Source organism: Hemicordylus capensis, chromosome 5 (assembly GCF_027244095.1).
Source record: "Hemicordylus capensis ecotype Gifberg chromosome 5, rHemCap1.1.pri, whole genome shotgun sequence".
Lineage (NCBI taxonomy): Eukaryota > Metazoa > Chordata > Lepidosauria > Squamata > Cordylidae > Hemicordylus > Hemicordylus capensis.
This window is the reverse complement of record NC_069661.1, coordinates 150,446,267-150,461,548: the sequence shown is the minus strand read 5'-3', so window position 1 is coordinate 150,461,548 and position 15,282 is coordinate 150,446,267. Positions and strand designations below refer to the sequence as shown.

General features: G+C 43.5%; 1 protein-coding gene across 6 annotated transcripts in view; it reads left to right on the top strand.

The window, feature by feature from the left end:
* The window catches only part of RELN (reelin), a 554,313-nt gene that overhangs the window by 128,346 nt on the left and 410,685 nt on the right, over positions 1-15,282 (top strand). For all 6 annotated transcript variants that reach the window (XM_053252916.1, XM_053252914.1, XM_053252913.1 and 3 more), the window contains one exon: positions 14,172-14,307. In XM_053252916.1, coding sequence (XP_053108891.1) covers positions 14,172-14,307 — 136 coding nt within the window. The remainder of the gene's footprint in view (positions 1-14,171; positions 14,308-15,282) is intronic.

Below are 15,282 nucleotides of genomic sequence, written 5' to 3'. Positions count from 1 at the left end.
GGCCAAGTGCACATTACATTTATTGCAATCTTGGCTCTGACTTGCTTGTTTTTTCTTGATTAAACAGGAATTGTGGTGGGTGGGTGGACTGAAGGCAGATTGGGTCCATGGCATGGGGAAAGGAGCTTTAACATTTTGCCCCTGCCATGGTCCCAGTCTGAATCAGGATTGAAGTACACCAATCAGGGGTGTTTCTTCCATGAATCATTCTCCTCAAGCATGATTGTACCATGAGACAGCAAGTGTAGTGTTCTGCTTGCCTGCTGCTCGTATCACCCCATCTACTGTAGCTGGTTCATGGCTGCTCCACTTGTCTCTCCCCAGCCCCATCTTTTGCACCAGCATCTACTACTGATGCTACTCTGTTTTCCTCTTGCCTCTCCCTCATGGGTTCATGCTGCCTACCTGCCAGTTGGTCACTTGCTGCAGTAAAACAACATGGATCTGGCTTTGTCCCCCAGGCCTCTTACCACATGCTGCTGCTCCAGCAGCAGCCATCAACTCACTCACCCACCCATTGTTCTCTGGCTGCTGCTGACTCCCCAGCATGGACATGAATTTGGACAAGTGCAGTGCTCTTAGGAGCTAGTAGCAGCTTAAGGGTGGTGGGTGGGTGGGTGGGTGAGTGGATGCCTGCTGCTAGAACAGCAATGCAGTGGCAGCAAGAAACCCAGGGCGGAGACGCAAAGGTGAATTCATGTTTTTTAAATTTTGTTTATCATATTTTTATACCGCCTGATATGTACTTCTCTAGGTGGTGTACAAAATTTAAAACAATATAAAAAAGTAAAAACAGATTAAAAATCTACAAAACACAATGAAAAGAATCTCCTAAAACTAGTTATTAAAACAAATTATTAAAATGTTGCTGCAGTGCAGTGAGTGACAGATAAGTTTGTAGAGAACATGCCCAGGAGCGGGTGGTGAAGGAAAGGGAGGTGGCATCAGTGCATGCTGTCCCAGGAGACAGGGCTGTGGTGAGGTGGGGGCACGGCCACAGAGGCAATGCAAGGCGGCAAAATGCTCCTTGCCTAAAGTGGGGGCTTTCCTTGAGCTGCCTCTGACACCAACTACATTGCTGCATAAAGTTCAGGTTGTTCACTCATGTGAAAATATTGTACATTTTTAGACAAAGAACTGTAAAAGTGTGGCATTTAACACTAGGTGGGCTAGGCATACAGAATAGCTAAATTCCAATGAGGCCTTGAATATGTGGATTACATTTTATTTACTTACTTATTATTTATTTAACTTACTTACTTATTTATTTAACAAACACATTTTTATTCTGGGGAAGTATGACCCCATCTAGAACAGGCAGATCGATCACACACAGTGAGTACCTCCATCTTATCCGGATTTAGTCTCATTGTTATTCCTCATCCACCTCCATCACCTCCTCCAGGCAGGCATTTAGGAAGGTTATGTCTTCTCCCAACGATGTTGACATGGAGAAACAGATTTGGCTGTCATCAGCATCCTGATAGCATCCTGTGGGCCTGCACCAAATTTCCTGATGATCTCTCCCAGCACTTTCATGTAGATGTTAAACAGCATTGGAGACAATATGGACCCCTGAGGGACACCATATGAAAGTTCATATTTTGAAGAACAGTCTCCAAGGGACACCATATGGAACCTGCTCTAGAGGTAGCCTCCCATTGAAAAGATGATCTGAAAAGCTATTCCATTTCCCTATGGCACTGTTCAGTAGCTATCTAATATGTGCATTTCCATGTGTTTTATCCGTATCCCTGGTTTACTGAATTTCCTTGCCTTCTGATACTTAACTGCCATTTTGTTCTCAAAATTTTGTTCCCCCACCCTGCTCTTTAAACATCCTGTGCACTGGCCACAGTTAATATCCTTGCACATTCTGTGCACTGAGCACTGGCATTCATTTCTAACCTCCCTTTTCACAAATATACATGCTTAATAAATTGTACAAAGAATATTATTCAATGCCTTGGGGAATTATGCAAATGAAAGGCTATATTCTCCTCCCAATGGACTTTAATTTGCATATGCGTAACTCATGGCAGCTTAAAGTCATAAATCCCTGATGAAGATACATCTCTGGTTGATTGCGACAAAAGGCTTGCTTGGAAAACGTTAATTAACTACCCATCACTTTCTGGTCGTTTGAAAAGATTAAGGAAGAGATATTAAATATATTGTGCATAAGATTCTATTGTATAATTTGAGTAAAAAGTAGCCCATAAGTAATGTACAGCAGCAGCATGTTTTAACTAACTTGCATTAAATTTGGGCATAATAATCTCAGACATGAAATCAGTTCAGACTTTGCGTTTCCTGATTTATCTACAGAAATAAGTGCTCATGTGGGCAATGTAACATTGAAGGACAAATTCCTTTGTGCATTCAGGGAACAAGAATTGCTGGAGTGGGTTCACATCAGATATCTCTGTCACCAACCTACTCGTTTATTTTGAAGATCTGTACAGACCCTATATGTGGTAGGTTCTTGATTGAAGTTGTATGTTCATAGGGTCTATGCAGAGTTTCAACATGAGTTCAAGTCAGAGGTAGGGATGCCACCACAATCCAATACCACCATAATCTCACACATTCATTGGTATGTGTACAATCTGTACAATAATATACCATTGTATACTGGAATACAGAACAATCTTTTCATGTCAGCTATTGCAATCTTCTGTGAGTAGTATCTTCTCTAAGGTTAAATTGCTCACCACCTTAGACTACTTGCATGAGCCTTTATGTGCACAATTGAGTTGAGGAAATTAACATACACTTGACAGGACAGAAAATTGACATAGTAGTCTCTTATAAGCGGGAAGAGTTACATATTGTTCTCTTTAGAAAAATGCAGTTGCACTCTTTTGGAATTGCATCCATATCTGCAAGTGTGTGATTGTGAGATGTGTGACAAAGGAGAATAAGATCAGCCATGCAGTTCACTGATCGGCCCGGGCTGGGGGTGGATTTTGTGGGGAGGACACTCCAGGACACTCCCTGGGTATGGGTCTGCTTCAGACATAGATACTTCTGCCTTGGGAAAAATCTAATTGCAGGTCTGGTTTTGGTTTATAGCTCTGACAAAGAACTGTATCTAACCTTTTTACATTACTGTGCCAGTAGACACTGTTCAAAATAACACAACAGGTGGTGTCAGTAGTATCAGTAATGGTGTCAGAGAAGGATTGGGTGCAGAGGCGTAACTAGGGAAAACGGCGCCTGGGGCAAGCACTGAAATGGCGCCCCCCTGCCCCCCCAACATACTACATTATACTTAGGTTTTTCCTCACAAGCGCCCGCCGCCGCCGCCAAGCCAGGCCACTGACTGGCCGCCAGGCTCCAGCAAAGCAATGGGGGGGGGGCGCGGGCAGCGCGGAAGGGACCGCTCGTGGGGGAGGGGGCGCCGACGCGCTCCCTTGACTGCTGCAGTGCTGCTGCACTGAGCAGGAAACATTTGTATTAACAAAAAAATTTTCTTTTAAATTTAAAAGCGCGCCCCCCACGTGACCAGAAAATATGGCGCCCGGGGCATGTGCCCCCCCTGCCCGCCCTATAGTTACGCCTCTGATTGGGTGGTTTGCACACAGACCATGTGAGAAATGTCTCCCCTATGGATTTTCAATCTGGAGATCCCTCAGATAACTGTACTAGATGGAAGGAGCTGATATTTGCAGGATGAGAGCCTAGTAAGTGGTATGTATCTCAAAAAGCAGCTCACTTTCTGATATATATTGGTCCAAATTGCAGGGAAATTTGCAGCACACAGGATTCTAAAAGCAAGGATACAGAAATAAAGATCTAAATAGATTGTTCCTATATCTAAAGTCCACTGCAGTCTAAAGACAATGCCCCTGTACATAGAAAAGCTCTCTCTGTATACCAAAGCCCAGCTGAAACATCTGGTGTTTGTTTCAATTTGCATTTTGTTAATAAAGGACTGCATATTTGCAGGCAGGGATGATAACAACAAAAATGACAACAACGGCATTTATATACTGCTTTTCAACAAGTTTCCAAAGCGGTTTACATAGAGAAATAATAAATACATAAAGGATCCTTGTCCCCAAAAGGCTCACAATCTAAAGAGAAACATAAGATAGATACCAGCAACAGTCATGGAGGTACTGTGCTGGGGGTGGATAGGACCTGTTACTCTCCCCAGGGGTGTACCTTATTAAGTCAAAGGGAGACAAATGTTTCCTGGCCCACAGCCTCTGAGGGGGCCCACCAAGGTTCTCTGTGACTCTGGATTTCTCTTTTGTCAGTTGGGAGGAGAGCAGCTGCAGCAGCAGAGAAAGGAAAACAGCCCTGTCTTTCCCTAGCAGCCACTGTCTCTTTCCCAGCAGCAGCCTCCTCATCTTGAGCTCCTCTCTCATTCTGCAACAAGTTGCTGAACAAAGGACAGACCTCAGCTGCCTGGGAGCTAGCTGTTCAAGTGGAAAGGAAAATCGAACAAACAAACTCCATCTGTGAGTTTTTGTGTATGATTTGGTTTTTTCCCTGCTTCCCAATATTATTATTATTATTTCTTGTTTACACAGACAGACAGGTGTTATTGACTGGTTTGTATTATCCAGACATCGAGTCCTTCCCAAGGACCTGGGATGCCAGAATTTTATTGTCAATGTTCTTGTTGTTATTATAGATATCGTCGCAGAATATAGGCTGTTCCCAGTAAAGCTGCTTTTTGTAATTGGCTGATGGTGATTTCTGTGGCCCCTATGGTGTTGAGGTGCTCTTCAAGGTCTTTTGGAACTGCACCCAGGGCGCCAATTACTACTGGGATTATTTTGGTCTTTTTCTGCCACAGCCTTTCAATTTCAATTTGTAGATCTTTGTATTTGGTGATTTTTTTCTATTTCTTTTTCTTCTATTCTGCTATCCCCTGGTATTGCTATGTCGATTATTTTGACTTGTTTTTCTTTCTTCTCGACTACAGTTATATCTGGTGTATTGTGTGGCAGATGTTTGTCTGTTTGTAGTCGGAAGTCCCATAATATTTTTACATCTTCATTTTCTTCAACTTTTTCAATTCTATGGTCCCACCAATGTTTGGCTACAGGTAGCTTGTATTTTTTGCAGATGTTCCAGTGTATCATCCCTGCTACTTTGTCATGCCTTTGTTTGTAGTCAGTCTGTGCGATCTTTTTACAACAGCTGATTAGGTGGTCCACGGTTTCATCTGCTTCTTTACAAAGGCGGCACTTGCTGTTTGTGGTGGATTTTTCGACTTTTGCTCTTATTGCATTTGTTCTTAGTGCCTGTTCTTGTGCAGCCAGTATTAAACCCTCTGTTTCTTTCTTCAAGTTGCCATTCTTAAGCCATTGCAAGGTCTCGGTGATGTCTGATTTTCCACTTATATTGTGCAAATATTGACCATGCAGTGGCTTATTTTTCCATTTTTCTGCTCGGTTCTTGACTTGTTCTTTCTTGTAGGCCTGCTTTGTTTCATTGGTGTTGAATAGTTTCACATTATTGACCATTTGAAGTGCATTTTCTTTACTGTCCTTGATATATTCTTCAAGGCCTCTTTTCTCCTCCTCTACTGTTTGATGGACTTGCAGCATTCCTCTTCCACCTGAGCTGTGAGGGAGGTATAGCCTATCGACATCACTGTGGGGGTGCAGAGCATGATTGATGGTCATGATTTTCCTGGTCTTACGAGCTAGCGTCTCTAGCTCTGCCTAGGTCCAGTCTATTATTCCTGCAGTGTATCTGATAACAGGTATAGCCCAGGTGTTTATGGCTTGTATGGTGTTCCCACCATTTGTTTGTTGGTTGGTGGTGGTGGTTGAAAATATATTCAATTGTTTTTCAACCAAACAAGTTCTAAAAAAAAAAGTCCCTTGCTCCCAGAATGGCTCACAATACTTGAGGTTTGGAGAAGAGTGGAGCTAGCCTAGGCATCCTGGACTGTTTGCTAATTTTAAACTGGTTTGCCTGGATATCCCTTCACCTGCCTTTTTCAAATGAAAAATATTGGTTTAAAAAAAAAATCCTGCCATGCTACAGCCCGTACAAAAATGGTTAAGCTTGGAACAGAAGCTTCCTTTGGAACCGACTGAAGGGGAGGAGAGTTCGACTTGTGGCAGCAAGCATAAACTGCACCCTTGTATTTCACAAAGCTGATACTGCTGTATTATTTGGTTCTGCTGTTGTTTAAACTTTGTAACTGTAGTCTCCTCCTGTCCTCTGTTAATCTGCTATACTATATTACACGTGTCCTTAATGTTCTTGTGCAGCAAAAACATGGGGCCAGGAGAAGGAGAGGAAGGCAGCAAGGGGCCCATTTTAAAATCTTGTCTCTGGGCCCACTCCAGCTTTGGCATACCCCTCTGACCCTGCTAAATAAAGAGAATCACCACATCAAAAAGGTGCCTCTTTGCCCAGTTAGCAGGGGTGATGTGCTTAAACATAAGTGCTTTCATGGCAGGCAGTGCTCTGTCTATGGAAGGGACTTATTAGGGCTGCTGTGCAACTTTTAAGAAACTGGACAGTATAGCGATAGGCCTGCTGTAGAATGCCTAAAAAGTGCTTCTGGGCAGGAGTGCAGTGCTTCTTTCCATTGGAAACAGATCATTCAATCTTCAACACTAGTTTGGCCATAAGTCCTGTGTGTGTGTGTGTGTGTGTGTGTGTGTGTGTGTGTGTGTGTGTTCTATTTTCAGAACTACCTATTTGCTAAGTTTACATTGGTGTTCCTGACATGTAATGTGCAAATGGCAAACACTACTGTGATATAGATTAGCTTATTGTATCTTGCCTACATAGAGCAAATGCTAAATAAGGAGCAGATTATATTGTGATGCAGTGTATGGCATGACACCAGCCTTAGTAATTCTTCTGTAGAGCAAACTTAGGGCCAATTTGGGCTACATTCAAATCTGCATTATAAATTTGTATACTGCCCACTACCAAAGTCTCTAGGCGGTTTGCAGCATAAAACTAACTAAAAATAAAACAAACCAAGAATGTAATAGTTAAAACATATGAAAATCAGATTAAAATATCCACAAAAACACACCAACTATCTAAAAAGCTTTGCCTGAAGAGATGGGTCTTTAGTTGTTTCCTAAAAGCCAACAGGGACGGAGCAGCTCTAATCTCAGCAGGAAATGCATTCCACAGTCCTGGGGCAACTACAGAGAAGGCACGTTTTTGAGTCTCCACCAGACAAGCTGGTGGCACCCTCAAATGAACCTCCCCTGAAGATCTTAATAGGTGGTGGGGTTCATAAATACTGTAATTAGTATGAATTTATTCCCCTCCGGTTAGAAAAGTTATTTAAATGATGTATATTCAACAGTTCTTTCTATTGCCCTGAGAAGAATGGTGATAATGAATCTATGCCTGTTAACATGTTGCCCAATTGGGTTTGTTCCTAAATGCTAATACCTTTTTCTTAAACCTCAGTCTCAAATGTAATCTAGAATTAATGATTAGAATAATCTAGGATTTAGACAAAATATTTGTCTCATTGTAGAAGTCTTTTTTAGTCTCAGGGTAATGTTTTCTATGCCACCTTGCTATAGTGTGATTTGTTCTTTTTAAATAATAGAACAACAACTACTATTCAATAATCTCAATGTTTGAAGTAAGCTAAATCTGACACAACCCACTGAGTAGGAAAAAAAGGGTCTTCCCGAATTGTCAGTGTGCGCTCCCTTGTGACTTTTAATAATTTATCAAGCTGTGCTGACCCCTAATTGATTGCAAAAGTCAGCAAGTGTTTTAGAAGTCTCTTCCATTCTATCAAACTAGATGGATTTTTTTTTCCTGTGAAGCAGAATGTAATCACCCAGAAAAAAATCAATCAGCAGCTGTATGTTAGATATGAGTGTAGTTCACTTAGGCCCTCATTCTAAATGCCAGTGGGTGGTTGTTAATTGAGTAACTCCACTGACTTTAATGGGATTATCGTATGAGAGTTGGTTAAAGAATCATTCCATACATTATTCTCAAGTTTAAACAGGTAAAAAAAGATAACAATCACACAAATGAAAAAATGACTTTTCCTAGCACACCAGTTTGTTCTGTGTGGTAAAAGCATTAATATATTTTGTTGGCACATATAGTGTTTGTATTCTCTAATTTAATACACATGTGGATCCTTAATAGTGATATACAGTAGTTCCATTATGTTGAAGAGATTGCAGAAGTTGTGTTTTCCCCTAGCATTCAAAAGCATTTTTGTACCATTTCCATTCCCCTGTGAGCCATTTCATACCTTATACATAGGCAAACCCTGGATTACTGTCAAGTAGATATTCAGCAGGGAACTGCGGTCAATCATCATGTACCAATAACAGGTACTAGCTTAAACCACACAGAGCATCTGCGCACTAGTACTTGATTGCTTCTCTCACCTTCTGCCACAGCCCACCTCACCTCAGAGATCTCTCCACCCTCACTTGAGCCGCACTCTACTCCATCTGATTGCTTCCATCTCCCTCACCCCCTTGGTCACTCCTCCATCCGTTTACTCCATCCCCTTCACCCCTCTTGGTCGTAGCTGCAGCGCTGCTGGAACCTATTGGCCAAGCTTGGAGAGGAGAGCTGGTCTTGTGGTAACAAGCATGACTTGTCCCCATAGCTAAGCAGGGTCTGCCCTGGTTGCATCTGAATGGGAGACTTGATGTGTGAGCACTGCAAGATATTCCCCTCAGGGGATGGAGCCGCTCTGGGAAGAGCAGAAGGTTTCAAGTTCCCTCCCTGGATTCTCCAAGATAGGGCTGAGAGAGATTCCTGCCTGCAACCTTGGAGAAGCCGCTGCCAGTCTGTGAAGACAATACTGAGCTAGATAGACCAATGGTCTGACTCAGTATATGGCAGCTTCCTATGTTCCTAAGCTGCAGCCCCCTATACCCAGAGACCTCCCCACCCTCACGCGAGCCCTGCTCCTGCTTCTCTCCACAGGAGCAGCAGCAGCAGTAGCAGCTGACTGGGCCCTTCCTCACTGCCGCCACCGCCATGGCCGTTCCTTCTCTTCAGGCCGCTGACCGGCCTGGGCCAGTCCCTTGCTTGCCTGCCTCCCTCAGCTAATGGCCTCGGTAGCCCCAAACAGCAGCAGTGGTTGACTGGGCCCTTCCTTGTGCTGTCAGTAGGCACCACTATGGCTGCTCGTTCCCCTCAAGCAGCTGACAGGCTCGGGCCCATCCCTCGCCCTTCGTTCTTTCTCTCTTCTCCTCCCTTCTCTTTCTCTCTCCTCCACTCACTCTTCCCCTCTGTCTTTCTTCCCCTCTCTTCTTTTTTCTCTCTCCTCTCTCTCTCTCTTTCTCTCCTTCCACCTTCCTGAGTTAACAGATCTTGTTCATCTTGTTTCCTCATCTAATTCACACAACGGCAGCCTCCTTCTCCTGAAAGGACTCTTTCCTCCCTCATGACCCCTCTTTTTGCAGACCCCTGCCCACTATCCTTTAAAAAAATATATAGATTCCTCTCCTCTACAATCAAGAACATCTTCCAACCAGTAACAGTTGCATTCCAACTGACCTTAGCCATCACAGGCTCCTCCTCCCTATCTGCATATGGAACCCCTCTTGGTCGTAGCTGCAGCGCTGCTGGCACCTATTGGCCAAGCTTGGAGAGGAGAGCTGGTCTTGTGGTAGCAAGCATGACTTGTCCCCATAGCTAAGCAGGGTCTGCCCTGGTTGCATCTGAATGGGAGACTTGATGTGTGAGCACTGCAAGATATTCCCCTCAGGGGATGGAGCCGCTCTGGGAAGAGCAGAAGGTTTCAAGTTCCCTCCCTGGCTTCTCCAAGATAGGGCTGAGAGAGATTCCTGCCTGCAACCTTGGAGAAGCACGGTGCAAGCACATATTTGTCACATTGACACTCAGGGCCAGCCAAACCCTGAAGCAGCAGTTTGAGCTGCTGTTCCCTGGCTGTGTCCAGAGCACACTGCCCACCTATTCCTCCCTCCAAACCTGCCCCTTCCCCATGGAAGGGAGCAAAAGGAACTATGGAAGAGAACACTGGACCAGAGACCTTCTCTGTTCTCCCAGCATTCAGTTCTCCTCCACACTTCTGTTCCTTTCTGTTCTGCAGTTTGAAAAACCCAGAGGCAGGAGCGGGAGGTAGAGGAAGAGAGCCATAGCAGCAGCTAGTGTGGTGCTGCTGGGTAAGGGAGAGGCAGTGGGTTAGCAGAGGTGGCTAGAGGACAGTGGGTCAACAGAAGAGGGAGGTGTGAAGGCAGCCTGTAACAGTCAGCAACCTCCAACAATCCATCACCTGAGATGGCTGCTTCACCCAGCCTCATTAGGAGGAAAACCCTGCTCATACTTTACATTTCATACAACCACCTTGGGATAATTTTATGAAAGATGGTTTATAAATCTAACAATAAATAAAATATAAATAAAAGTTTTTAGGTGTACACTTGGGTGTATACCTATATGAAGAGGCCTAATGGAAGAAGCATTTCACTACACATCAGATATGTGGTAAAATTGGCTGTCTGTAACCATATATTGTGATGACAAAGTGGTATAGTAGCAGATACCTGACTATGATGTGGTGATGTACTCCTGACACTATGAAGAGCTAGTGTTGTGTGATGGTTCAGTGATGGAGTTGTGTATAAAGGAATCCTCAGTTAAAATTCTGTCTCTGCTGTGATCTCACTAGGATGCCTTAGGTATGCTGCTCAAGCCCCCATCTAAAATATGGGGATAATAATGCTGGCTTACCTTACAAGATTGCCATAGGGATTACTGGGAGAATTTATTTGAAGCTCTTTAAAAACAGTGTTATTACCACAACAGAGTTAGTTGAGTCAGATGTGGCAAGTTTCCATTTTGGTCCTGTCTGTAGCCCTTTGGGAATGTGAGGGTCTGGACTCGTGACCAGGTTGCTGCAGTGCCATGGTGGCCTTGACTTGGTCTAAGTTATATAGTTGCTTTATTACGGTGAAAGCTGGAGAACGGTATGTTCTGATAGTGTGATATGGCTAAGCTTTTCCTTTTCCTGGTGTGTGTGTATTAGTGTGGCTTTGGGTCAGGCATGATTTATAGCCAGTAACACTAATACCTTCATAGCAAAGTAAGATACAGTAGAAAGAAACATAACTGCGTAGTGTGGCATATAAATTATTTCAACACAATGAGCACACACAGTAAAACTCGAGGGAAAGGGAGTTCAGAGCGGTTTTTCCTCACATATAAGAAGCATATGATTTACTGATGTTCAGTTGCTGCAGACCTTGGATATGCTCCCTGATGACCCAGTTGTATGGAAAAAACAGGCTTTATATCTATCTATCTATCTATCGGATGTGCATTATCTATAGGATCTGTCTCTCACATGTCCTGGCTTTTACTCAGATTATGTGACTGTTTTGAGCACTTTCAAGTAAAAGAGAAGGACATTATTTTTAAAAAGCAAGTTCTGCCTGTGGCATATATATTATCATCTAGCATTGTTTTGAGAACTGTAGTATAATTACCTTTTTTCTATGACTACCTTTCACATCCATCATAGCACAGAATGACTAAACATGTGTCGGTTCATTTTCACACACACAAGACCAACAGCTACCGACGAGGATTCCTGGTTCCAAAAAGGCAACCTATTACTGAGCATATCCTGTCACCCTGCTGATCAAAATGCAAAGGCAATACTGAGTTGGAGAAAAAAGAAAACCAGAGAGGCATCCAAGGGAGAAAGTATTGTAATATCTACATGGCTTGTACTCCAGGTACCTTAGGGACCACCTATTCCCAGCTGAATCTACCCACCTGACTAGATCAGCTAGGAGGGCTCTGCTCCACATGCCAACACCTGCTGGGGCTCATTTGTTGAGCACCTGGGCAGGGCCTTCTCAGCCTGTAGAACTCACTCGCAACTGAGATCCACATGGCTCCCTCTCTTCCAGCCTTTTGGAGGAACCTGAAGACTGCCCTTTTCATACAGACTTTTGGCCAATGAGTGCTCCCCAGCTCTCTTTTTAACGTAGCTGTGTTTTTCTTTATTTTATCAGGATGTTTTTATTGGAGTTTTATTACTGTTTTTACTTTCTTGTTAACTGCCCTGGGGACTTTTGGATAAAGAGCAGTATAAAAATACAAATAATAATAAATAACAAGCCAACCCCGCACAGAGCATCTGTGCGTTTTTTGGGGTCAGCAACCTCTCCGCCCCCCCCAGAGTCCTCCCGGGCCGCCGCCGCCTCCTCGCCGGGCCAGATCTGCCGCCTCTCTCCCCCCGCCCAAGTCTCTGGCCTGGCCGAGTGCTGCGGCCAGGCCTGCCGCCTGGCATCTGGGCCCGCCACCGCCGGCCTCCGCATTCGGGCCGGGCCTGCTGCCGGCAACCTCTCTCCCCCCCGCCCCAGTCTCCAGCTGGGCCCGCCGCCGCCCTAGCCTCCATGGCCCGGCAAGGCCCGCCGCCGCCTCTGTCCTCCACCACAGACGCGCCTCAGCCAATCAGGTGCGTCCCTCCGCTCCGCTGCCCAGCCAATCAGCTGTGTTGCCGGGACGCATCCCCACAGAGGCACGTCTATGGGGATTAAATATATAGATGGGTGACTTCAGTTACCACCACTTAGACTGGATAAATTCATGTTCAGGTCATCACAAAGAGACCACATTTTTAGATACCCTATATGATTGTTCTTTAGAATGGTTGGCCGTGACCAGAGGGGAGTCAACCATGGACTTAATCCTAAGTAGCACCCAGGACTTGGTGTGAGATGTTGAACCAATAGGGAACTCTCATTACACAGTGCTCTCAAATTCAATATATGCAAATGGAAATTACCACAAAGAACATTTGACTTTAAAAGAGGAAACTCCTCAAAAATGAGGCAATCAATCCAAGAGGATGCCAGCATCACTAATGAGTGGAGTCAAGGAAGCTATAAAATAGGTGTGTGTGAGGTCGGAACATTTCACCTTGAAATGGGCTGTTTTGAGCATTCCAAGCTTGGAACAGAACACCCCTAAAAGGGGGGGGGGATGTTCTTAGCTTGGAACAGAATGACCTGTTCTGAGGTGGAACGTTCTGGAATCCAAAATGGTGCTCGGAGTGGGGTCAAACCATTCTGATGGACCAGGGTTGTTCTGTTGGAACAACTGGCTCACCCGATTGTTCTGATGGAACATTTTGTCCATTTTGTGTTCCGTTCCAAGCTTGGAACAGAATGCAAAATCCATTTAATACAGACCCCTTCTATAAAAGCCAAAAAAGCTTCCTTCCAGAAATAGAAGTTCCGCCCAAAATTAAATATAAAAACAAAAAATTAAGATAACAATAAGAGGTGTGTGTGTGTATGGGGGGGGACATTTTAGAAGCATATGGCTAAAAATATCAAGATGAACAATACAAACTTCTTTAAATATACCAGAAGTGGGAAAGCTGCCAGGGAGGCAAAGGAGTAAAAGGGATGCTTATGGAGAACATGAAGATTGCAGAGAAACTGAATGAATTGTTTGCATCTGTCTTCATTAAAGAGGATATAGTGCAGATATACCAGCTCAAACTGAGCTTTGTGGGGAATCTGAAGAATAGAATCAAACGGAGCAAACATGTATCAAACAATTTCACTGGGTCTGGACAGCATTCACCTGAGTCATTTTGTTTTACATGTTTTATCTGGCCGTTGTTGACGAATTTTATTGCTGAAGTATTGGTTGAAATTGTGGAATTTTGAGTTTATAAATATGTAGCCAAATGCAAGCGTGCCTCTTTTTATTGTGGAAAGTTGATTGTAGCAAATGCTCATACAGTTGAAGCATCCTGAGTGGCTTTGCCTGGGAATTCACTTCTGCTATTTATTTTTCTGTATTTGATCAGAATAATGTGGCAGGTTTTTGAACTGAAGGGTCAATATTTGTTATGAACAACTGCAGTTCAGATATTTATTTAGTTACTATGTTGACAAAGAGGTTGTAAATAAATACACATTACACATTGTAAATAAATACATATAGGAAAACACACATAGGAAAACACAGTGATATAATAATTTGACTGAGATTCAAGAACACTATAAGAGTGTTCCTCTAGCATATGTCCAAAAGTCTCAAAAAGAACAGAATACTGCTTTTATGGTTGATATTCAGTTGGACAGAACCTTTTGTTTTAAATTCATTTCTTAACACTCCTGAAACAGTACAGTGAACCTCTGTGTTTAAATGCATATGTGTTTCATTCTTACACTCTATTTTCCTTCTAGGAATAATGTCTGATCACCAGTTTGGAAATCAGTTCATGTGCAGTGTGGTTGCATCACACGTAAGCCATCTACCAACAACAAATCTCAGTTTTGTTTGGATTGCCCCACCTGCAGGAACGGGCTGTGTGAATTTTATGTAAGTATCTGGTATTTTTACAATGCTAAGCTAAGGTTCTTTGGCTGTGGCATAGCTGCTGAAGTGAATGTGAATGCATGGGTGTCCAGAGGAGGTAAAATTGCCCTCTCCCTTGGGTTTCTGGGTATTTACCAGATTTTAAGCATATTCCTAGGCTCCCGATTAGCCCATTAGCTTGCCTGGATTCCCAGCTTTCATTTAAAAAACAACTACTAAGTTCTAGACCTTGTAGCAATGGAGATAAGGAGCAAAATGTGTGGTCACTATACGGTTCAACCACTGGACATGGAGGATGGCAGGTGAGGCACAGGAGGCTGGCTGGGAGAGGTTCAGAATCAGTAATTCTCCTGAGGAATGGCGTAGCGGGGAAATGACTTGCCTAGCAAGCAAGGGGTTACTGGTTTGAATCCCCACTGGTATGTTTCCCAGAATATGGGAAAACCTATATTGGGCAGCAGCCCGATGATATTGAAAGGCATCATCTTACACTGCGCGAGAGGAGGCAATGGTAAACCCCTCCTGTATTCTGCCAAAGAAAACCACATGGCTCCCTGGTCGCTAGGAGTCGACACCGACTCGAGGGCACATCTTTACTTTATGTTATCTTTGGGTTTTTTGTCAGCAGGGTATTCCTATAGGTCAGTTGCGAGGATAGCTTGATTTTTATGTAAATCACTGCCTATCTGTGTATTGTAACGTTTAAGGTTTTTGGCTTTATAGTGCAGTCCATTCTATGCATGCCTACCAAGTACCGTTGGTTTCAATCAGACTCTCTCCCAGGTAAGTGTGTATAGGATTGCAGCCTTAACTGAAAAGCTCAGAATATTTTTTGTTCTATTGCAGCTAATAATTTCTCAAACTTAGTTTAGTCTTCATTTATTTTCTTTAGATATTATTTTGTTTGTGTATGTATTTTATTTTGCTTTAAGCCACCAAGAATTCTCCCTGCCCCTGCTCTTTTCCAACCTATACTAG